Source organism: Prorops nasuta, unplaced genomic scaffold (genome assembly GCF_024137725.1).
Source record: "Prorops nasuta isolate Cenicafe-Biocafe unplaced genomic scaffold, Cenicafe_Pnas_1.2 PNAS00009, whole genome shotgun sequence".
In the NCBI taxonomy this organism is placed as follows: domain Eukaryota; kingdom Metazoa; phylum Arthropoda; class Insecta; order Hymenoptera; family Bethylidae; genus Prorops; species Prorops nasuta.
In genome coordinates, this window is record NW_027116806.1 from 4,215,225 (window position 1) to 4,240,414 (window position 25,190).

The 25,190-nt window shown below is 40.1% G+C and overlaps 1 protein-coding gene across 3 annotated transcripts in view; it reads right to left on the reverse strand.

Annotated features, from left to right (window-relative positions):
- Positions 1 to 291: 291 nt before the first annotated feature.
- The window catches only part of LOC136776520 (neurofilament heavy polypeptide-like), a 31,281-nt gene continuing 6,382 nt past the window's right edge, over positions 292 to 25,190 (reverse strand). Inside the window, exons 1-6 of one of the 3 annotated variants that reach the window (XM_066732104.1) lie at positions 7,885 to 7,899; positions 6,785 to 6,901; positions 6,474 to 6,715; positions 5,123 to 5,273; positions 4,849 to 5,041; positions 292 to 4,754 (exon numbers count right to left, since the gene is read on the reverse strand). In XM_066732104.1, the coding sequence (XP_066588201.1) occupies positions 1,961 to 4,754; positions 4,849 to 5,041; positions 5,123 to 5,195 (3,060 nt within the window). In that variant the 5' untranslated portion in view covers positions 5,196 to 5,273; positions 6,474 to 6,715; positions 6,785 to 6,901; positions 7,885 to 7,899 and the 3' untranslated portion in view covers positions 292 to 1,960. Of the gene's footprint in view, positions 4,755 to 4,848; positions 5,042 to 5,122; positions 5,274 to 6,473; positions 6,716 to 6,784; positions 7,192 to 7,884; positions 7,900 to 25,190 lie in introns of those variants that run through there. The other 2 variants (XM_066732103.1, XM_066732102.1) reach the window with 2 other exon arrangements.

Genomic DNA, 25,190 nt, shown 5'->3' on the forward strand with positions numbered 1-25,190 from the left:
AAATGTATATAAGTTTAAAAAAAATTATTCTCTTCAAGGCTGTACCGAAAAATAGGTATACTTCACAATGATAGGTATTTAAATGGGCTTATAATTTATGTTATTTTTAAAATTTCTTACATGTTTAAAATCAATAAGTTAAAGCTATATTATAGATGCCACATAAATACCTTTAATTGTCTGAAATGTTATCAACCTTCATGGGCTGGCTTTATATTTCTCTGATGACGAGTATAATAAGTATATAAGAAAAGAATGGTGGTAAATTCATAATTAACTCTCTAATATTGCTTAGTTGCAAAAAACTTTTTATTACCACAAATAAAATCAATATTAATAAGAAGCGTTACGCTGAGGAGCTTTTGTTCGCTGTCTGTGATATTGTAGCCTAATAAAAATATTGATTTTATTATTTAATTGTGTTTAATAATTTCATCTAGTTGTCAAAAAATTTTGGATACAGCCGTATTTTTTCTTACAAGATGCATTAAAGTACTTATAATACAAATACTAAGCATTATATAAAATTTATAATTTACACCTTTAATATGATTTCATAAATCTTAGATTATGATTAAACGCGTATCAACATATAACACTAACGTAGAATATAATAAAATTCATTGGATTCGGGGGCATGAAAAGCCATCTTTTGTTTCATAAGAGCTTACTTCTAGTATAAAAATATATTTCTGTGGCACTAAGTGGTTAAATAAAAAAATATACATTTGTGTCTGTAAAGATTAGTACAAATTACTAACAAATAATAAACAACCAATATGTAAAAATATTTCCGCCATTCATATACTATTCAATTTTTGTATATAAGTTATTAGTTAACTATGAGTAATTAGCGGTGTTTAATTTGTTCTTGTTACTTTGGAAACAAAATCATAAAATTTAAGTGAAGATAGATATCCTTGTAAAATAGTATTTTGTATAATAGTGCAAAGATATACAGGCTGTTTATACACAATTAAGCAACATTCTTAAGTAACGTGATTTATACAGAAAATTGCAATTTCCAATACGACAAAAACTACTGTAAGAATGCTACAGTAATAATATTGGAATACTTGCATATTGCTTTCTTTTAATCAAATACTCTGAATCACACGTTAAAATGCATTCGCGTCTATGCTAATCGCAAGTTTTATTAATATACATTATTTATCAAAATGATTCTATTAATAGTATCCGCTTTTCTTTAATGTTATCAATAGTAAAAATCGGTGACAAAAATGAATTATCATTAAAAATTCTGTTACTAAAGCAATCGTAGCTTGTAACAATATTGCCAAAGATAATGATGTAATTGTTAGTATAATTTTTACATTACTTAATTCGCATTAATTTATACATATCTCTTTGTCTACAGATCTTATTTACTTTCAGAATGGACGTATCTTGTTGCAATAATTTTAATTCATCGATAGTTAAAATCGAATTATTCAAGCTGTACATAATTCTTAGTTTTCCACATTTACACTTTATAAAAGAAAAGTCTTAATGTGAATTGTTCCGAAGAATGAATGCTCCCTTATTGGACTGGCCTGTACATGAATATGAAGACACGAGAAGATTTTCATAGAAAAAGATGAACATTAGTATAGCTGCATCTAATGGTAACAGCTAAAGAGGACGTACGGAGTTTAAGATAATTAGTCATTATATTCTATGTCTTTTTATAAAATACTAGATCCATATTCATAATCAGAGTCAATTAATTTGTTCTTCGTAACAATAACGAACAATTTCTACCAAGTGTCTGATTATAAATAGAGATAAAAGAATTTTGCCATACAAATAATTATTATCCTATGGCACATAATTTTCTCATTTTCCTCTATCCCGATCTAACAATTACTTCATAATTCGCACGAAAGTTACCCTTGAATAATACTTGTGAATTTGTTGTTTTTTAAGAAAAAGCTACAGCAAAAACACGCGGTACAAAACATTACTGCTGTATGATCTTATTGTCGTCCCCGGATGATAACATAATATTCGTCACGGTTTGCGGTTGACTCGAGCCGTTTTCCCAAGGATTTTGATCCTTGTTATCTCCCAGGAAGATCCAATGCTCGAATTTCTTATTAACATCGGGTTTTCTATGCTCAGAAGTGGAATTTTCTAGGTCCTTGATGGACGATGGCTTGTACTCGGACACGTAAACAACTTGCTTCTCCGCGGACTCATCCTTGGCTAATTTCGTGATATCCGACCTTCGGGGAGGCACAGGAGGCTTCTTGCCAGTTGCCGGTTTCCCGTTAGATGTCACCGTGATTTCGTGCTTCCTATCGTTCTTATTCTCACTGTCTCTAGATTCATCGGTGACACGATGAACGTGCCCCCCTCTATTGGGAGAAACTTTAATTTCCGTGATGTACGTCATCTTCTGCGATGCGTTTGCTGGAGGCATGGGCGTCAAGGGTAAGGGTGGTCGAGTCTCAGATTCCTGCTGATTGTTGTAGTCCATGGACTCCCTGACCAATCCACTGTCCTCGCTGTTCTCTCCACTGGAAACGCTTACATTGCTAATATTGTGCCTGTCTCCGCTCGGCGACGAAAGATTCTTGCTGTTGACGGTGACGTTAGATCCAAACTCGTATTCCTCTTCTTCGTCCTCGTTCCTTCCAAGGTCATTAGGGAATACACTAATGACCCTTTTAGCGAAACGAGTCTCGCCCAGCGGCTCCAGCAATTTCGTCGTCGTAGTCGACGATTCCTTCCGGTCCAGTCCGACGAGTTCTTTGGTCCGACGTTGATCAACATCGTCGGGAAGAATATTGTTAGCCGTTGTTGGAGCCTGTATACGAGACTCTGGCGCGGAATCCCCTTGTTCCACCTCAGACTCCTTGGAGCCAGACTTTGGGACATTGGAATGTTTGGTGCAGCTTTCATCGTGATGACCCATTCGTTGTTCGCAACCAGGACAAATTGGTCTAGTTACGGTGAGTTTCGTCATTGGTTCTTCGACTACCGCCTTTTTACCGACGTACAACGAGGTATCGTTCAGCGATGGTGACTTTTCGCTCTTCCATTCGTCGAGTCGAGTCAAGTTTACTTTGATCTCATTGGAAGGTGGGGTTTTACTGGAGTGTGTCTCGAAGTATCTCAAGGCTCGACTGAAGTCTTCGTTAACCTGATTCTCGCGTTCCTCGCCTCCAACCTCTTTCTCGCTCTCATCGGGAAATGTTATATCCTCGGACGATTCCTCGTCGGGGAAGGGCTTTGCTTGTCGAAAGTCCAGCTCCACTTCTTCGGGGGTAGGACTCTTGAGGACTCTCCCATCATTGACGATCCTAGCCAAAGAGTTATCCTCGTCGGGATTGAACATCCTCTCCGCGCGTATAAATTCAGCAGTCAATCTTTTGCTAAGCGGAAGATTGAATAACTCTATGCTAGTTTCATATTCCTCTTGGGAATTTTGCAATTTTTCGGACGAAGCCTGCACCACTGGGGCCTCTTCCTTCAGCTTGATCTCAACAGCAGACTTGGATCTCTCCAAGGTACCGTTGCTCTTCTTTCTGGTTCTAGATTTTTTTGCAATATCATCCATCGCAGCTGATTTGCTCCAAATGGCGTCTTCCAGGGTACCCCACTCACTCGATTTCTTCAACTTCCTTCTATCGAAAGTGTCCATTTGATCCAATTTCGTGAGATCCTCCGTAGACTCGTTGATGTCTTCCGGTGGCGGCAACGGGGCCTTCCGCTTCTTCGAGCCATTGTCGGTCATGTCCAAGCTCTGAGCTCTCTCCAACGTAGCCGAAGCCTTATTCTCGTACTTGGACAGGTCACCCAAGCTTGCCGCTTTCCTGTATTCGTTCTCGTTCTCATCGTCGTTGCTCTCAGGTACCGGTGTGCGATGGATCGTAATGTCCGCTGGATTCAGTTCGATGGTGGTAAAACTATTTTGCAACTCGCTGTCCGTATCCGACTCGGAGTTTCTCCTGTTGGAGCTCCGACTGTTTCTTTCGGCCCTGTTATCATTGCTCTCCCTAACTTTGCTAACGTATTCGTTCAACGAATCGGTGTAGTCCGTAATGGTGTCAATCGTATCTTCCCGCTCCATCATCGTCTCCTGGGAAGAAGCGTTACTCTTCTTCGGGGCCACTTCCTGTTCAGAGTTCTTCGGAGGAGCCGGAGCCTTCCTCTTGTTCCTTTGAGGACTTTTCGGTCCTTCCGCTTCGCCCGACTCGGCGGCCCTCTGAAGAGTCTGCAGCATTTCCGAGCTGCTCTTTCTGTTTCTCCTAGCGGCCATTGCAGCATTGTGAACTTCCGTTGGCACTTCCGATGGAATGTTCAGCGAAATCTCCGTAGGCTTCTTTACTTTATCAGTCTCATCTATTCCACTCTTTTCGTACTTCGCATCAGTCACTTTTCTGTTATCGACCATCTCACCGGCCACCTCTGCTCTCCCATTGCTCTTACTCGAGGCTAAATTCTTCTCGGCCTCGATCTTTCGAGAATGTCGTCTTTCCAAGTTTGTGTTGTGCTCGTTTTGGTTCTCGATACGGTGCACCGTACCATCCAGAGCAGGTAGAACTTTTATACCGAATTTGTAGTAGTGATTGTTAGGTGTCTCGTCGTGACGCCTTTCAACCGCGTGACTGGCTGGTGTTGATTTGGTGGATTTCAGGGTGGAATTCATCGTCGAATAATTCGAACCCATGGATTCGTTCGGGTCGGCGATAAAGAGTCTCTTGGCCGCACTTTTGTGGGCTTGCGAGAGTTCTGGAATCGATTGGCTTCTGAAAAGTTTTTCAACGTATTAATATAAAATATATGTCAAAGGAGGGGAGGGGAGGCGGGGCGGGGGAATATTATTTATAAAAATTCTTTTACCTGTACAAAGGATGGCAAATTCTACTGGCAGTCGGCCCGACGGACTTCTTAAGCAGAGTCGTTGGTTTTGAACTGGTCCCACCGCTTTCAACCTCAAGCTCGACGTCGTACGGCGAGGCGTAGCTCAGAATAGTCAACGCATCCTCGTAGACCATGTTTCTAAAACTGATTTTTACACTGGCTATCCGATCACCTATAAAATGGTTGAAACGTTAATTCAATTATTTCCATCGCGAGATCGTGGCCCAATTAAAATGAGAAAAAACCAACTGACCAGGATGGATTCGACCGGATTCCGAAGCAGGACCACGGTGAAGAAGGTCTTTCACGAAGATACCCTCGCGCATGTTGCCGCAGACATTGAAACCGAGACCCGTGAAGTCTCTGCTCCTAAGGCTAACGATGCTGACCCTGGTCGCCTTGGGCTGAAAGCGCGACAAAATGGAATCGCTCCGATTAGCCGTTGTGCAAAGCGACGAATCACACGCCCGTTTCTGCGTGGGTGGCCACGAGCCACCGAATGCCTTATACATATATCTATACTCGCTCATGCATACAGACCGATTCGACTCTCTTGAGTGTATCCCATCTCGGTATATAATATATATTCGATATATCCCCTACTCCTAAAAGGATCACAAATTTACATAGTCTTCGATTGATTCAACTGACGAAATAACACATTGGTTGCTTTATATAACAAAAGCAGAATCATTGTTGCAATGTGTGTGACATTTTTTATAATCTCTATTCGAATATACGGGGTGTATCACTGAAAGGGTTCCAAAGAACGAACGTATAAAAACTTCACTTGTCATACAGATAATAATAGATAATATCAATTTGTTGCCTTATATCTGGGATATTTCACATTGCATATAATTAAGAGCTTTGAGAAGGTCCTGCGTGTGAAAAACTTGATATTCTCCATTGTTACGGGGATAATAAGTGAATTCTTAAATCCAAACTCTGCGGTAATTTTTACTGGCGCGCCCTGTATATACAGGGTGAGGCACTTAAGCCGCCCCAGAATATGGATGCAGAAAGGCGCGTATCTCTTCATCTATAAAAGATATTCAATTTTTCCATAGGACATTTTCGAAGCCTCTTGTTATTTGCTTTCAGAAAGGTTCTATGGAAAAATTGAATATCTGTTATAGATGAAGAGATACGCGCCTTTCTGCATCCATATTCTGGGGCGGCTTAAGTGCCTCACCCTGTATACAGGGCGCTCCGTTAACTTTTGCCAATCTTACAAAACTGGATAGTATGAATAATTATAAGAAAAATGTTCCTCTACCATTTTTAAATCCAGCCCTTGATCAACAAGTTATTATCAAAATTAAAAAAATGCTTAAATCGACACTTTTTATCGTTAGAGCAACTCGCCGATCATTCATCAATTAGTCAAAAACATCACCAGAATGCTCCTCGAGCCAACACGAAGTTTCGAATTAAACAACTTTTAATCCTTGATCATTTCTAATTTCTTCGATAAATGTTACATTTAAAAATATAGAATATTTGCCTCACGATCATTCGCACTATCTCAATTTGTACGTTTGGCTGTACTCAATCAGACCCGGCATATGTTTACTATACCATGCATATATATAGATGCTTACCCCAAGACAAGAATCGTCAAAGGTTTTTCTCTTGTCGTGTTTTAAGGCGGAACCAAGTCCGAAGGATGTCCAGGGTGTGGACCACCTTGCAGAATCCTTGGAGGAATTTTCGGCAGGAGTGGAACTCACCGGGCGTTCCTGAAGCCGGTTAACCGCAGGCGTGGCGTCCTTGAAGCAAGGATTGTCGAATGCGTAAGCGTCTTCGACTATTTCTGGGTCCGTCACCAGGACTAGGTGTTTTCCTACAAAAATAAAAAGCAATCATTATATATTATCCCATAATTGATAACTTTTCCAACTATTTAATTCACCTCTTAAATCTCGCACTCGTAGATTAATGAATTATAATTTGTTTGTTTGTTTTTTTTTTCCAGGAATAAAGGAAAATCACATTATTATTTTAACATCGGCTCTAGTTGCGTGGAACACTGTAAATTTATCGATAAGAATCTTTAAATAACGAGTGCTCGCCACAGAACTAATAATTACCTATTTTCATCTTATATATTACTCGTAATATAATAAACAGCGAATAAATCTCAAGGAAAAATAAATTTCTGAACGGCATTAAGCGAGTTCTCGGATTCATTAGCATATTTCACCCATTTAAAATCGATTGGATCTCGAGTAAATTTTCACAGAGAAGATTGGTAATTTTCCAGGCCAGAATCTATAGAATGGCCGATCCAATTTCGTTATAACGTCGATTCCTCAGAGATGCAGTAATTGCAACGAGCAGAATGTGAATAAGCCCGACCTCCGTTCGACGATGATAATATTAACGAAACAACGCGTCAACGAGTCATTACCATAATTCTTTTCAAAGAAATTTTATTGTTCGAACAGCAACGTATCATTAGCCAACAATGACAAATTAAGCAGCCAACGAAAATTGCTCGTTGGATCAAAATTCCTTTGTATAAAAAATGCATATTTTATTTTGAGAAATAAGGAAGGTTAAAAGACCCGATCCAGTACAAAGTATTCACGTGATTATAATTTAAAATTACGTTAATTGAAAAGCTCTTATAACTATGCAATTACGTAGCATCCAATAATGTATCTATTTCACTGGCATGATACATCGGAAAAGCTTTGCGTTAACGAGCACACTGGAACAACTTTTGAATTGGATTATATTTGAGAATAGTTTTATCCAAGAGCTTGAAGTACGCGTGCAGCCAAGTCTTCGGGTATGTATAATATTGTAAAATACGCGTTAGGTATGCGGCAGTGACTGCGGGAAAGAAGTGGAGGAGGCGTCGCCGCGCGGCTATCGTGCTTCGCGGGAGAGCAGTAAAGTTAGATTTAAAAGATTAGCTCGTAAAGTAGGCTCGGTAAGCATGCAGAGACACGCCAGGGACGCCAGGCAATCAAGTAGGATAAATAAACGTTCGCTCGCGTGGCACACCGGAAGGATCCCGCTGCTACGACACCAATAACAAAATTCGCATTTCGCCGCACGGAAAATCCATCCGGTCGATCGGTCCAGCGGCGAGACGAGAAACACAGCTGTGCTGCAAAAATCTGCTGTATACGCGCCTATACTGTAACGGTACTCGTCACGCTCCGTCAATTCTCTCTCCACTCGTGCTCCCCCCTCCCCTCTTCTTCCGCAAAAGTGAAATGAACGGTGACGCCGAGGCAGCCAATTGCTGAACGCTATATACGAGCGAATCCCCGTGCACAGGGCGATACTCCGCGCGCGCGCGACTCCTTTGTGTCTTCCTGGGCTCCTGGTCTAACCGAACGGAGATTTATCCTCGAATTTCATTTGGCTAAAGACGAGAGTCGAGCGTGGAAATTCCTCGAATTTCTCCCAGAGTTTTGTCTTTCTTTATCATCATTATATCGCTTTATCCGCGATGCTAAATAATTGCCAGGCAGTTTCGCCAGAAATGCCGTGTTTTGTTAATAATCCTCGCCTATGCGTATAAACGACTGTTAAACTATTCGTTATTGTATTTAGATTTAGCCAATCCAGGTGTAGGTATAGAATTCCAAGTGGCATTGTGCGTTACGTAAAAAGTGCTCGGCTATATAGGGGCCATCCTATATATACACACGCATGTAGGAGTTGTGTGGAGGATCGGGTTGTGCATGTGTCGAATGAATAAATACACGTGCGGTACGTGGTTTCGCGCGGTGAATCTATACAGCGAGACGAACGAACGTTTGTATATGTACATATGGGAATGCCGTGGTGTATCCGTGCGAGGAAATGGATATACGTGCAGATATAGCGGGACACTGTGAGAATACGAAGAATGCGTTTCCTTCCGGTGGATTCTCGCCCAAACATGGTCTTCCTTTGACGCTTGGAGGATCGACCGCTTATATAACCAGAATGTTCTGCTAATGTGTGTCCTTAGCTTCCATTGCGTCCATATATATATATATATATATATATATATCACTTTTAACGCTTCTGTAAAAAAATAGTGAAAGCAAATAAAATTTGACTTTTCATATATACACACGTATACGTTCGAGAGAAGCGACTAATTCGTTTATGTATATACGATACTTTCAAAATCGATGCGCGTGTGTGTGATCCTGCTACACAAGTCCAACGCTTGTTTACATTCTTAACCTCTCGTCGCGCGCTCGTTCCCCAGTAGCTTCTCGCTAAAGCAAACATTGAAAACAGCATTCAAAGTATCAGCCTGCACAGTCTCTCTCTCTCTCTCTTTCTTTACACGTGCGCTTTGGCCAAGTACCAAATACACAAGACTCCGCATCGTTTCATTCGGATTGAAAAAATCTCTTTCGCCTCTAAGACTCCTCAGAGTGATTTTTACATTTTTCTAGAGACTGTAACGAAGAACGAGCTTGCATAGATTTGCTGATTTTTCACACAAGACGATTGGAGATTCTTCGAAAATCGATTTGGACGCGTCGTAGAAACGAAATTCGAGCCGGACGATCGTTACCGGCAGAACAGGTTTTTCATATAGAATGACGCGCTCCGCGCTGTGTTTGGATCTGCGGGTTTATCGAGATTTCCGAGCCAGCTGAGAGAGAGAGAGAGAGAGAGAGAGAAAAGATACAAGATGGGATTCTTGACGAGCACCCGAGGCACTCATCGCTTCCAATCAACGAAACTTGGCGAAAATAGCAAGAAATCCGGGCGTTGCCAAAAAAACTACGTGAAAAAGTATTATCGGTGAGATGTCGCTGCCGGCAAATTTAGCAAGGCTCCCCCCCCCCCCCTTCCAGCACCATACACTCTGTACTACACACACATATATACACGTTTGAAGGATCGTCTCAACAGTCGACGACCTTGCACCGCGAACAAAGTTAGCACCGATGACCATAAGCAGCGCGCTGCCTCCTTTTTCGCGCGATCGATTTATCGGGTTCGTTCGGCTCTCGAATTTTTCAGCCGTAAATACTTTGCTTGGCACCAAAATAGCTGCGATCGCAAAAGCACGAAAATCGTTCGTTCGACCGTGTAGATTCGTTCCCTTTCAAAGAGGGCGCATCATGCGATGATCGTCGTCATTGGTCCGTCGTTGTTTTACGAGCGTTTTTGAGAAAAATGTGGGAGAGGGGGAGGGGGGGGAGGGGGGGGACGTAGTTGTCCGCGCGTTCGACCGTCGAAGAGGCGAGTAAGTGGATCCCCGTTGATTATCAGAGAGGATACGGTCGAGAGTTGGAAAGGGGGACGGAAATTCGTGGAGACAGGGATGGTTTTTGCGGTGATGGGCTACGGAAAGTGGGAAGGGGGGGGGGATCCACGGCGTTTATGAGGGGGCGAGATAAAAAAAAGGGCACCTGCCAGAGATATAGGTGCGTGACGGAGGATAAAGGGGGGTGGGGGGGGGGGGGGAGCAGATCGGGGAGGGGCGTGCAATCACGGTTCGGATCGCATGGTTGACGATGAGAGCGGGAGAGCTGAGAAGAGGAAGGAGAAGGCGGCTCACCTTGGCGCCCATGGTATGCGCCGCCCATTGGTGCCGATACCATCGGCGTAGAAATCCCGGAGAGCGCATCGGTACCAAAGAAAATCTTACCCTCCCCGTTATCGACACACCTTTGCGAACGATCACCACTACACCAACGATTTTTTTTCTTCAATGTAACCATTCTTGAGAACTCTATATATATGTATATATATGTATATAGTCCCCCGCAAATTCTTAACATTGTGTACAAACAGGATCCTTGGAAGATTCATTGACGAATGGGTGAAAGAATTTTTTGTCAAATTTGATGAATTATTGTATAGCTACTATTTATGATCTTAGACTTATTTTATGTATTGACATATACATAATCGATAGTTGTTCTCAGGTGAAACGTCGAGTAATTTGTTTATTGATCGATCAAACAGTAGTGCTCGCGCTTCGTTGGTGTTTGAACAGGAAAAAGTACACAATCGTGGCGTATAGAAAGAGTAGATTTTAAATACTGTAGATATGCCTAGGAGCAAGAGAGAGAGAGAGAGAGAGAGAGAGGAAGAGAAAGACACGCGTCTCCGAGCTAAATTGCATACGCAGTTTTACGTAAGCGTTCTCACATAACCGTCTTTAAATAGTCGTTTCGTTCTACGCAAAGCTTGAAACGAGAGGATTAGCAACTCCTCGGCCAAATTAAGAAAGAAGGAGAGAAAAAAGAAGGAATAAATAAATAAAAATTGGAAATTATTTCTATCAAGCGTGTAGAATCGACTCGTCCGGTTGGTATACCTTCCGTGCTGTCAGAAACCTTCCGAAAACGTTCCCGGACTAAATCGGACATGTACGAACGTGTTTGACATATCGTTGTTACGTATATACACATAAAGGACTCTACACGAATATGTGTGTGTCTTATAAGGCAGTAAACGAGTGTTGTGCATTACTTCTTCCGATTGAAATAATCTATTGCATAATAAAAAACACACACACACACACACACATATATATATATAGATGATATAGATAACCGCGCGATCGCTGCTATAAAATAATACTTTAATTTGCCGATTAGAAGAGTAGAATTACTGCGTTACGTCATGAGGTTTATCGGGACGGGTAACCTGACTTAATTTTCTAGTATAACTCTTGGTCAAGCGCGATGAGTCATTCGTCACTGGGACTGCGCGAGATTGGCGAGAGGCGACTTATTGTTTCATTGAAGAATCGTAAAATAGAATTAGAACGAGAAATTTGGCTTAAGTATACGAGATAGAAATCTGAAATAATTTAAAGAGAGTGGGGGAAGGTGTTGAACGATCGAAGAAGCGATATCGTTGGAATATGCATAAATTAATCCTGTATAATTATTGTCAAATGAAAATTAACGCAAGGAGGATATTGACAGTGGGGGGAGGGGGGGGGGGGGGGTGGTAATAAAAGTACGCAATAAAGATATTCAGTGTTAAACCCCAAATGGAAACTGACCAAGTTAGATTGAGCGCGGAAGATTCGGAGGAAACTGGATTTAATCGGGTATACTTTGAAACTATAAGGAAGGAAAAAAAAAGACGTTAACTCGCTCTATTGAAGAGCCGTAAAGCAAAGTTAGTAGGAGAAATTCGAGTCGCGAGTGCGAAATAAAAAAAGTTGAAATAATTGAAAGGAAATGGAAGCAGGCGTTAATGGTAGAAGCAATCGTTAGAATATGTAGAACGAATCCTGATTGGGGATTAGAAATGAACAAGGAGAATAATGAGAGGTGATTGGAAGGAAAATGTGCAGTCTGGTGTATCGTCGCGTGAATTACGAGAAGGAAACTGTGCTGTTGGTCGGTGCGGCCGGCCAATTTTTTTACACTCCAACGACCTGGTATTTGGGTCCACCCAGGTGCACCGTGGATAGCCGCAGGGCCCGCGGGGGCCGCAGGGGACGCAGGTTGCCCGATATCGTCTCTAAGACTGCACAGTTCGAACTGTCAGTCAGTCATCTTGTTCCTCAAGGTCATTTTCTATCTTTTTCAGCGTAGAGTAGTCGAGCTTGAGCTTTGGAAAATATGTTTCTTCGTGGGTATATATATATATATATATATATATGTATACATGTCGCGCATCAGTCATTCTATAGCCAACGAAATATCCCAATTGACTCAGCTGCGTCTTTGCGGAATTTTGCCCGTAACTGCGACACAACACTGCGTGAAATCAAAACAAAACGAAGCACAACCGTGCCCAATGAAATTCCTTCGCTTCTATCATTATTATGCAAATCTCCTTTTATTGCTATGGATTTGAATTCTGAATACGTAACTAAACGCTATTAATTTCCGACTGACGCATAAGCTATTATTAAAGCAACAAAAATCAGAAAAAATGGAGTAAAAAACAACATCTTTGATTTGCAGCCTTTTTATGATTATCCTGTTAAATGTATACTGGTGTCCCACGAACGATGGCCATGGCAATACCATCGGATAGGGGACAAAAGTCTGAGTAAAAAAGTTGTAAAAACTGTTTTCCTAGCATCCTTAGTTAAAAAGCTACTTGCGATTAAAGATTTTTGATTACAGTAGCCTTTCTGAAAGAGGATGATTGTTTTGGTCGCATTATAAGGTCAAAAATGCTAAGATTCTGTGAATTAAAATAATAGGAAAAACACAAAGCGAAACATCCACTTGAGCCTACGAAGTGGTTGAAGGCCGATCGATAGTTTCGAGTGCGAGCGCCATAAAAACAATCAAAACATAAACAGTCTTGACAAACTTTAAGATTGAAACTTTTGCAACTTTCATTTAACAAATTAATAATTATTATTTTTGAATTGTGCATATATTTACGATGAAGATGAGTCCAAACGCAACATAATTACGTCAATTCTAGAGTTAATTAATTAATAGTATCGCTAAAAATAGTCGTAATTATGTCACGTTTGGACTCATTTTCATCGTAAAAATACGTACAATTCAAAAATAATTATTATTAATTTGTTAAATAAAAATTGCAAAAGTTTCAATCTTAGCTTATAGCTTTTCTCGAAAGTGTTTATGTTTTGATTGTTTTTATATCTCTCATGCTCGAAACTCGGCCGCTCGTTTTTCAACTACTACATATAGGCTCAAGTGGATGTGTTTGGCCTTGTGTTTTTCTTATTATTCTAATTCCTAGAATCATAGTATTTTTGGCCTTATAATGCTACCAAAAGAATCTTCCTCTTTAAGAACGGCTATTATAATCGAAAATCTTTAATTGCAAATAACTTTTTAACCAAGAGTGGTAGCTAAACAGTTTTTAGAATTTTTTTGCTTAGAATTTTGTATCCTACCCGATGGTATTGGCATGGACATCGTTCGTATAGGACACCCTGTAAATATTTATATAATCCAGTATGACTACAGTGTTTAAAGCGAGCGCATTGTTTAGAAGATGCAATCGAAGAAAAAGATTAATGAACGTAATATATATTGAGTGAGGAAGTGACTGTGTCAGTCAGGAGGCAGGCTACTGTTTTCTTTCGCTTTTATACCATATATAAAATGAAATGTTTTGATTTTCAGGAGGGACGTTGAGAATTGGTAGTCACCGCATGTTTTTGTAGCTTGCTATCGTCTCGTCTCCGTAAACATGCATGATATTACCGAATGGGCACACGCTCAACAAACCTACCGAGACCTAGGTCATTGTTTCGACCTTCCTAAATAATAAAAAAAAAAATTAAATACTCTTTCATTCTATCCTTTTTTTAACCCGATCGAAGAGAGAACCAGCTTGCTTTTGCACCTTTTTAGTTTGGTTATTAGAACATTTATATATTTGTCAGGTGGCATAAATAGTTATGACAAAACAGTCATTGCTCCGAAACTTAAAGATAAATTTCTGTCAGGTTCAAAAATCATCAGCACGAAGCTTCGAGTTTTTTTAGACGATTTTTGAATTTTCATCTTACAAGCCTAAAAAAAGGAGTTTTCTCCTAAACACTGTTTAAGAATTGTTAATATTTTTTAAAGATTCCAAGTTTCGTCTCAGAAGATACAAGTTCAAAATAATTGCTATATAAATGAGATTGCTCCACCTTTTTTTTACACGTACTGTACAAGACGCTAATAACTCCCCAAACATCTATATATATATATATATATAGCGTAATAAATGTATATAAAATAGAATATACATATATCAGCACCATCCATCGGTAAATTCCGTTACTCCTACTTGAATTACTTATATATCCTGATGTATCCTAGCCATCCTTGCTTCATTGAAATGCAACGAATTATTATTAGGTGCGAGAAAGAAGAAATTACACACGCAAAATAGACAAGAATAATTTTTATGCACTAAATAAGACAGTGTTTATACAGCGGATCCAAGAGAGATCAGGTGGAGTCGAATTGAAGAGAATCATCGAATTTTATCGATTTTTAGCATCGATAATTAAAAGGCGAGTCAAATACATAAAACGAGATGATACGTGCATTGATGGTGATGTTTATCGAAGGAGCTGTACAAGAGGATGTCGAGTTTGAAATGGGGGACCATATAGCGAGAGTAGCAGCGAGGCACAGCGAGCTCTGGGTCGTCGCGTTGACCTTGAAGAACGGACCTTCCCACGTAGGCTCGTTAACCGCATTCACGCACCACGCCACGCCACGCCACGCCACGGCGAAATGAAAACCTAATTATGCGGGATCTACGCGTCTCTCGCTATCGCTGCATTATTTCTCAAGCGAAACACGATTAATTCCATTGTCGCGGGATGCCTTGTATATAATCGCAACATTTTTTTTTCTCACCAGACAGACCCTTTTCTTGTATACGCGCTCTTCCTGCAGAGGCAACGCAAACTGCTACTGGGCAAAACAGCTAACATAATTACCGTGTAATTCGTTTAATAGAATCCTTCCTTAAACCCATTAGGCGAATTCCTTCGGGATAATTGCTTTATAGAATTTATGAAGAAACTAAAGTGCGCGCGCGCATCCCTCCGACGAAGAAAAGAAGAATTTCTCGAAAACGTATCGAGATTTAGTTTCCGTGCACTTTCGGTTTAATCGAATAATTAGCATCCTTTCTAGGAAAGTCTGTACGAAATATTTCGTGTTGCACGCTGCATACCTCTCGTAATTGCTGTATAACTGCGGAACACGATGAAATTTTCAGAGAGAGAGAGAGAGAGAGAGAGAGAGAAATTTTCTTATTGCATATACTGTTTTTTTTTTTTTATAAAAACAAATAAATGGCTTACACATATGTGTACCTATATATATATATATATATTCAACAGTGTTTATGGATTCAATAACGATCGTTTAAGGCTGGATGCCAATGTCGAATTTCAAGTACGATCTGCAATGATAGACTAACACACTTAATGAGCGATCTGGCCGACGCTAGAAGAAAACCGAGGCAATTATTCTACGAACACGTGGACTCGACGTGTTTTTCTAAACATCCAGCAATAAATGACGAATGTGTTTCATTCGTCGAGTCGACTGATAAGTGCAATGGGTGGACGCGAGAACAAGCTTCTTGTGCATAGTAACAATGTGCGTTAGAGAAGAATAATGTATAATTCATGCAACTTGCTTAATTTATTTTTAATTTTCAATTTTCAATTTTCAATTCTTAATATTTTCTTCTCATTTCCCATTGCGCGCGCATCTATTTCAGAATCTGACGGACGGTTTGCACGTGCGGGATGGTAAATAAAGAGGAGCAGGTAGAGTTGTTTGGGAGGGAGGGAGCGGGGGAGGGGGTGCAGGAAGTAGGTAGTTTGGTGGGGGAATGACAACAGGCGTGATTATGCAGAAATGCGAGGCGTGGCATCCGTAAAAAGGAGCCTTAAGTGAAGTCTATAGATATAGCATTGATGCGGAGGTTGCAGTTTGCGCTCTCGGCTCTAAAAGCTCTCTCTCCTTCCATCGGTAATAAATATCCTCCAACCGTCAATCAGTAAATTTCATTTTTCTAGCCTAATCGTTTTTCCCATTATTACCTTTAACCGAGCAACTATTCATGAAATCACTCATTTCGCATATAAATATCCTTTATCCCCCCTCTCAATATGTAAATTTTATTTTTCTAGCTTTTCATCTCGTCTTATATATATATATATATATATATATATATATATACCCCTGTATTATTACCCTTTTGACCATTAATAAGCCGATGACGAAATCACTTGGTAGTATATAAATAATATCCTCGAAGCGTGAATTTTTTAAGTTCATTTTCTAGCCTAATCGTTTTATTAATATTTTATATACTCTGTATTATATCTGGAATAGGTTAATTTTAAGAATGTATATAGATAATCACGTGTATATTCTTATTGCGATCTCGCACCAGTCTTGTAATTTAACGCCATCTTTCGCGCGGTTCAATTTAAATGCGAGTGAAGATAATTGCTACATTGTAGACTGCAGCCACTATGTGAAATACGGTTGTATTACAGAGCTACACTTAATTCCGATGCTTCGAGCGATTAACAATCTTCGTGCGAATCTTCGAGTTTCTTATTTCCACACCTCCCTCGGCCGTTTATCATTATTCTGATTTTATTTTATCTTTGCACCAAGAAGGAACGAAAAATCTTGAGAAAAAAAGAAAAGTCCATATATATATATACATTATTTCTTACAAATTTAACTGCAGGCGATAGTTAAGAGAAGAGCGTTAACGATTTTATGCTTGATTGAAAATCCAATTAAATCTTTTTAGGTTACTTCATCAAATTTCACTACTTTATATACTTTTTCTACATAATTAAATCAATCTTCAAATCATTCTCTTCTTTCTCCTTTACAGATTTCTGGAATTATATGTCATTTAATTAAAATGAAAAAATCACTAATTTTGTATTTAAAACGTAATATCGAATAATCAATAACGAGTACGAAAAACGTTTGCGGAAAATCTCAAAGAGCTTTCTGCTAACGTTCATCGAGAAAGCAACAATAGCAAATGCAATGAGATAAAGCGAAGAAAACGGGAGATTGGTGGATAAGGGAATCGACGACACTAAATCAAGCTGTCTGATTGTGTGTGTGAGAGAGAGAGAGAGAGATAATTTGCGATTAAGTCTATATATAATAGCTATAACAGCTTGTGTAAAGGTAAAGAGGACAAAAATGGTAGTTTGCTGCAAAGTAGATAGGGTATAGCATATATATATATATATATATATATATACATATAAATGTATACGTTAAAAGGAACAAGATAAAAAGTAGCACACCACAGAATTGAACACAATGTATTCCAATGGAGTTATTTATGGCAGGTTTTCCTGGCCGGCCACTGCTAAATACGAATGGATATACACACACGTATACATATACAGGGAGGTTTAATCAACGTTCAATAGGCATTTGGCAAAGGACAAGTAGAGCGGGAACGCACGTGACGATCAACAATCGCCACTTCCTATCTCGTTTAAAACTGAAATTCCATCGGGTATCTACAGCCAAAGCATAAAATTCACGTTACAATCGACTGGTGGAGATAACCCGAGAGTGCCAGCTGAATTCCTCGAGTATACAACATAAATGTGCAACACTGAGGAAATATTTGAAATAATATTTGTCTTGTTTGGCCAAGAGCAATATTCGTCCCTCGCGATCCGATTTGCCACAATGGATCCGTCACGCGCGCGTGCGCGCGATTCACCTTACAACGTATATATATATATATATATATAACAATAGATTGTGGCGGAACTGTGATAAGACTTATCAGCTGCTGCGTGTTTACATCAATGAGAGAATGGAGAATCTCGGTCGAATGTTGGAACTTGTTGTAAAGGGAATCTGTGGTGAATTCCTCCAGCATGTTTATATATATATATATATGGAAAAGAGTGGCCGAAAAAAATAAAGTAGCCAGTCCGGAGCAAAGACTCTTCGAGTTTTGCCGTATTAAAATCGACCATTTCTGAATTAAGGATTATTATGTAGCAGAGTGGATTACGCGTTGACCGATGATGCAATCTTTCAGCTATTTCGTGCGAGGGAAAAATGTTGAATTCCGCAAAGGTGTATATACTATAGTGTATAGTTGGACATGTATGTGTGGAAAATGGAAGGTGGTGGTGGGGTGAATCAGATTCCGATAATAATGCATGCATAGCTGGAATAAGGTCAGCAACCCACGCGTATCGCGTTGTCCATCGTGAAACGCGTGGCACAACGTAGGATTGCTTTTTATTATATAATTTCGTTAGTCCGACCGATGAGCGAGCGTCGAAGTACGCGTGGGATCCCACGTGAGATTAGAGACGCGGTCGCGCGCCCCTTCTCTCTCTTTGCATATATATATATATATATATAACATACCTTTCTTCCTTTTTCGTCCCCCGAGAAAAAGAAAACCCACTGCTCCTCATGAGGCTGAAGTTAGCCCACACTTTCAGCCCACAGTTACGGGCGCTAGTTGAGAACCACTGCGAACACTTTATTTCACTGAAAATTCGATTTTTTCGTATTTTCAGTAAATCAAGGGCTCACTTTACATATAAATCAATAAACTGCATTGATTTATATTAAAAATAATAACCTTATTAATGGTTTTAATAAGTTCGCAATAGTGGTTACCACCAACCAATAGCTTCTGTATTTTTCATAGTAGGAAATTTTTATAATTTGTTTTAATTGTACAGTCTTGAAGCCCATTAAATTCTGAATTGAACAGTATGCATTTCGTGAGGGTTCGCGACTCCCTTAATGACCTTTTTAACAAAGAAATAGGACTTCAACTCCCATAACCAACGTTTTCTAACATTGTACTGGATTTTAGAAATAGCAGGAAATTTTTTTAATTTTTTTCACCCACACAGTCTTCTAGCCCATTAAATTCTCAATAAAACAGTATGCATTTCGTGAGGGTTCGCGACTCCCTTAATGCCCTTTTTAAATCAAGAAGTAAACAGAATTCGGAATAGATAGATAAACTGACGTTTTCTATCTTTGGGCTGGATTTTTGAAATAGCAGGAAATTTTTTTTTTTTGCAATAGCACAGTCATCTAGCCCATTCTCCCCTTTTCCAATTCCAATTGCCACAACTTGCGCAGCGCAACTACCATCGCGCGCGAGACACCGTTTATCCCCCTAAACAGATTCTACCTTTTAAGATACTACTCCATTGTATGTAGAAATCCAACTAATTGACTCGTTTCCAAGTGGTTCTTCATACGAGAACGCTTTCGATATTTCTCCATATTTATTTCGACTCGAGAGAAAAAATAAGTAGAGTATTTGATCTTTTGTGTGCAGAGCTCTATATAGAAAAGAGTTGTGTTGGTAATTGTTGATTGCAAGTGGTTCTATGGTCACGTGGGCTGGAGTTGTGTGTGTGTGTGAGAATTTGGTGGCCAAGAGTGTTATCTCAGAGTGGCGTCTACTCTACTGTACACACACACACACACATATATATATATATATATATATGTATATAGATTATTTTTAACTCGCGATAAATTCCAGCGAGATACAGAGATAGCCGATTAGAAATGGTATTGTAAAAGTATTTCTAATTATCGATCAGCGATAAGCCGTCGATTATGATGATGGTTGTGGATGCGAGTGTGGAGAGGGAAAAAGGGACACCCGGTATAAGTGAGACGTTCAAAGAACTCGGTCCTGGCGAGTCGCGAAACCCGTTTAAGCAGCCCGATATCTCGCGCTTATACGGCCAGATAAGAAACCACTTATCGGGTCCTGTGACCACAGCCACACACACTCGTGGCTTATAATTTTTTATCGCTCGCGATGAGAAGGAAGCTTTGGCAATTTTCATTAAATCTCGTGGAAAATTCAGCTTTTGGGACGTGGCGTAAATGCGAGGGGCTGGATTGGGTATTCTCATCAGTATTTTATACCATTCGGAATCGGAAAGACGGTGAAACAGCATTATACAGGGTGTTCCGTTCGAAATTGCAAATTCTTTTAATCCGAACGGACGGGGAATTTTTAGATAAGTATTCTTGTAAAGTTTTTTCATTTACTTGTTAGTTAAAAAGTTATCAAGGATTAAAGATTGTTCGACCAATGAAAAGCGTCCAATTAAACAAGTGTTTGGTCCTCAACAGTTTGTTTAATAAAGGTTACATTTAAATCACTTATAAAAGCTTTTTCTCAAATTCTCCTTTATTACATATTTTCATCGGGTTGGCATACTAGGATTGTGCTTCCTGTATATAGGAGAGCTTAAATGGGTTAGAATTAAAGAGTTTCAAAGAAAGAAGGGACGGCGTGATGTGTGGGCAAAGGTCTTCTCTTCGTAATTTACGATTCTTGAATATTAGAGAGAGAGAGAGAGAGAGAGAGAGAGAAAGCAACTGTGGGGAGGAGTGTATCATTAAAAACGAATCGAATATAAATTAGCCAATAATAATACGTTAAAATAGCGGTAACAGGTGTGTCTAGTAGCGCGAATTTTGAAAAGCATGTGCAAAAAATAAAGCATCCATTGTTCGAAAATATGGCTCGCTCAAGTGTACCTTTAACTCGGTTGCTTCACTTTCCGGCGCGACGAGGGAGAATCCTATTAATTAACCTATAAGCAATGGCCAACTTGCCCTCGAGAACTTGACGAGTCAATACATATATGTATACATTTACTCTGGTAGATCTGTTATATATATATATATATATATTATAAAGATATCTGCCTAGTAGAAAAGAGAGATGGAGATTATTCATACTGCTAAAACCACGTGTCTCAGCACCATCGAAAGTCCGAAAATCTTCGGTCACGCGTTTCGTTTGTTATACAAACGTATAGTAGAGCTACTCTTTGAGATGCGGCCTATATAGTACATGTATAGTACACATGGTATGAAAAAAAAGCTTCTAAAACGTGTTAAATTCAATCCGTCAATGTTTAGCAAAATGATTAGCAAATAAGGTTTGATCGAATAATATATAACTGAAGAATGATCGTTGAGGAAATATTTGGAGGTTAGGATGCGCGAGAGGGGGATAGGTTAATCGTTCCAACGATCAACCCTTTCGCTACGGCGGTCCTCGCCGCGGAGCGCCTTACTTGGAACGGAGCACCGTGCTATAAGTCTTGAATATTCGGAGCCAAGACTTTTGTCTCAAAAACGACTTTGTAACATTACTAGCGCTTACAATCGTTTGCGAACTGAAAAAATGGAGTTGGTAGCCTCTGCCTTGATTTTTTATTCCATTTCTGTAAGAGATGCAACGTTTTCTGATGATGAGTGACTATAGTCATCCATAGTATCGAATAGGTTAATTTCTTTATCGTACAAAGGTGCGGGTACACGGCGGGTGAAACGTGTGGAGCGGACGCGCCGTGTACCCGTAACTTAAGGACAGTACAGGGATTGGAAGAGCACGTGGCAGGTTTTTCTCAGTTCTACAAAAACGCCAAGTATCACCACAAAAGTGTAGAAAAAAGGACGACACTCGAGCCAGTGTAGCGCGCGCGCGCGCGCGCATTACCGTATTCCCATCGTTTCGTAACACACACGTTTGCAGACAACAAACGAATCCCCCGATGGACGCCTGAGACACGGCTACCGAGAACAGATCATTTCAATTTGCTTGCCACGTGCATTACCTTCTCTCCTTCTTATTATGGCAAAACTCGAATTCTTTATCCGAGCCTTTATTTATACGGACAAAGTAGCCTTATTTGCTTCTACCGTGCGTTGTATCCATTAGCAAGAAACTGTGTTACCGACCGTGCGTGTGGGAGCAATCAAATATTTGGCCTACGGTGCACGGAGAGATGTGTGACTGGAAGTCTGGAATAACGCAACTGCTGCATGCCCACAATGCGACTCGTTCATTTTTCATCGTCGGTGTCCCTGCACTCCCTGACTTTCATATAGGAGGTAGCTACGACTCGCCCACGCTGTATTTCAACGCTTTTATTGCTACTTTTACGACAAGTTGTCCGACGGACTCAACCTTTTGAGAGAAACGCGGCGTTAATGCGAGTCTAGCGTGTAAACCGAGCATTTATTTAATCCCCCTCTCGCCAAGACATTCGCGCCTTTTCTCCGCCAAGCCGCTCCACTAAAATTACAGGCAAATTCCAAAGTATCTACCGTACCTATCAGCCAGTGGACCGTCTTTCCTCGTCTCTTTTCTTACCGCGTATAGAAAATAAAATGGACGGAATAAACGCTCGATTCTCGACGAAGAATCGCGTGTCGATAAATACATTATGCAAACGACAAATCCCCAACTCGACTCGAATTTCATCGGCTCGGCGATGACTGACAGTGTCTCTCGGTCGAACTCGACCAAGCCGGAATGGCGAGTCGGGCGTTCTCACACATAACCTAAACACGCGGATGACGAGCCGAATGAAAATTCCTCGATGACGATGGCGACTCTTCGTCAATGATTCCCTTAATTAAACGTATAGGAAATTTGCGGGACGAGAGATTCGTTTCTGACGTAGCGTAACCCGGATCCTTCTACACCCCTTTTTCGCGTCCTTTTATATCCAACGCATTGCCACAATCGAAGTCTCGTCACTCGCTCAGCCTATCTTCTTCGAGAAAAATCGAAAGCAACGATGATCTTCCCGTGAAAATTATAAACGTTTCCGATTCTCCGCAGAGTAAAGGAAACGAGCGACGTGTATGTACATACATCGCTCAATCTGGACAATATTGAAATAAAGATAAGCGAGCGCTGAGAGACAATTGTATTTACACTCGGGGGAGACGAAAAATCACTGCAGTTTTGCAATTGACGATGAGAAAAGGCGTAGGACGACATTGACACGATTTTCGTGTTTGGCTTTCGGATAAGAGTTAAAAGTTTCTCGGTTCGTGCCGCAACTGCGTTTTATTTGGGAAGAGATGCTGACTGTGGTGGAAATTGTATATATATAATTGGTCGTCATAGGTGGCGTTGTAAGCATACAGTATATGTACGAGGCAAGACACGAGGGGAGGGGATTTTGCTTCGCTTGAAAAGGCAAAGGAATACACGGACGGCTGACGGCATTGACACGCTTTCGACGTATGAACCGTGGCACCGTGGCTCGCACCTGTTTCTCCACACCGGTCGCACTCCATTTACCTACATAATCTCATATAATCGAGTATAATCGCTCGAAAAACCTCAGCTCTTCCTTTGGATCCTCCTCGTGAAAGTTTCCATGCACCAAGATTCTGCGTTGGTTATTGTTGCTCAGAGGTTGCTCCTGCTCTCCTTAATTACAATTTTATCCGCTGTGCGCTGCAGTAGCCGATATCGCGATTTGCGAAAGCTGATTCGCCGTCAGTCGTGTCAACGATCTTATTGGTGCATCCTCTGCCGTAAACCACGCACAATCGAGAACTCCCCCCCTATATTACACTCTTTCATCAAATCTCTTCCCACGATAATCCTAGAGAAACCTGGAAAATATTTCACCGTTTGGCATTCCATGACTATGTAATATTTTTTCTATCCTCTCTCTCTCTCTCTCTCTCTCTCTCTCCAATAAAGCAGTATATGTATATAGCTACATTCTAAAAATCTAACCAATGATGACTTTGCACATAATGAACCCAGATCTCGAATATAATAACAATGATTTATCTCTCACTCTCCACATCGTACTGCAGATATTTAAGGTAATGAAAAAAATGAAGAACAATAATTTATATAATAAGAAAAATGTTCGAAAGGAGTAGTATACGATTGGTTATATAGCTTACAAAGCTGAAAGAGTGCACTCTGCTCTTTCTAAAATGAAGAGTAATACACGGAACTGAGTATACATTGGACGGGATATTGGAGTTTCCCTCGTTGGGTGAAACTGTCCCTGAAATGAGATTTAATGAACGCGTTGGGATGTCTCGGATGGGAAAATTGCAGTTGCGTGGAGTGTAATCAAATTCGAGCGGTCAGAATCGATTTGATTTTTCTTCTCTTTCCAAGTAAGATGATCTCTCACGCAAAGCTGATATTTCTGACTGGCGGTTCTTGGAGCGAATCACAAATACAATGTAGAGAAGGTAGCGCAACGTATAATTGACTAAATGTGTTCCCATCGCTAATGCTACCTCCTCGCCATTGCCTCTTTCTCTCTTGTTCTTAGCTGCGTTTAGCCCGGATTACAAATCTCCACGCACAAACATTACTTTTTGCCATTCCAGCGAGATTCAACATCACACGCATTTATCCACCGTAGTTTTACCTATACCTATTATATCATCGGGAAAACTGAGAGATCGAACGATCATTCTCAGTCAACTTGAAGCAACATCGAGAAAAACAATAACACGGTAATTGTTTACAAATAAACTCGCGCGTTCAATTTGTCTCTTTAGGTTAGGAATAAAGAGAGAGAGAGAGAGAGAGAGTCTATTTACTAACACACGCACACATCGAGAGTCAATGTTTTAGGAGCAGAGTTGGTGCAAATTTGTTTACATGATACAATGTAATTCGATCCTTGTTTGGTAAACAGCTGGATCAAAGATAATCGAGTGTAATATTAAATCTGCACGATTAACTTTAGAAAGACCATACATGCGTGAGGTCGAGAAAGGGGCTTCAGACTAATTTTAAATTATATATTTTGCTGAGCATTTCATAATATTGTTACTTGAGGTAATTTTATTTACAACATTCGGAGAGCGAATTTTAATTAATTATGAAATCCCAAATTGATTTAATAGCGATGTGGGGATGGTATTATGTGCATTACGATTCGAGACTTTTTTTCTGCCAAGTTTGTATTTTCAAATAAAATTGTTAATAATTTAAATTCACAATTGTTTCTATGTAGAAGCATAATAAGTGATTGCACACCAATGCAACAACAATAATGATATGAGAAT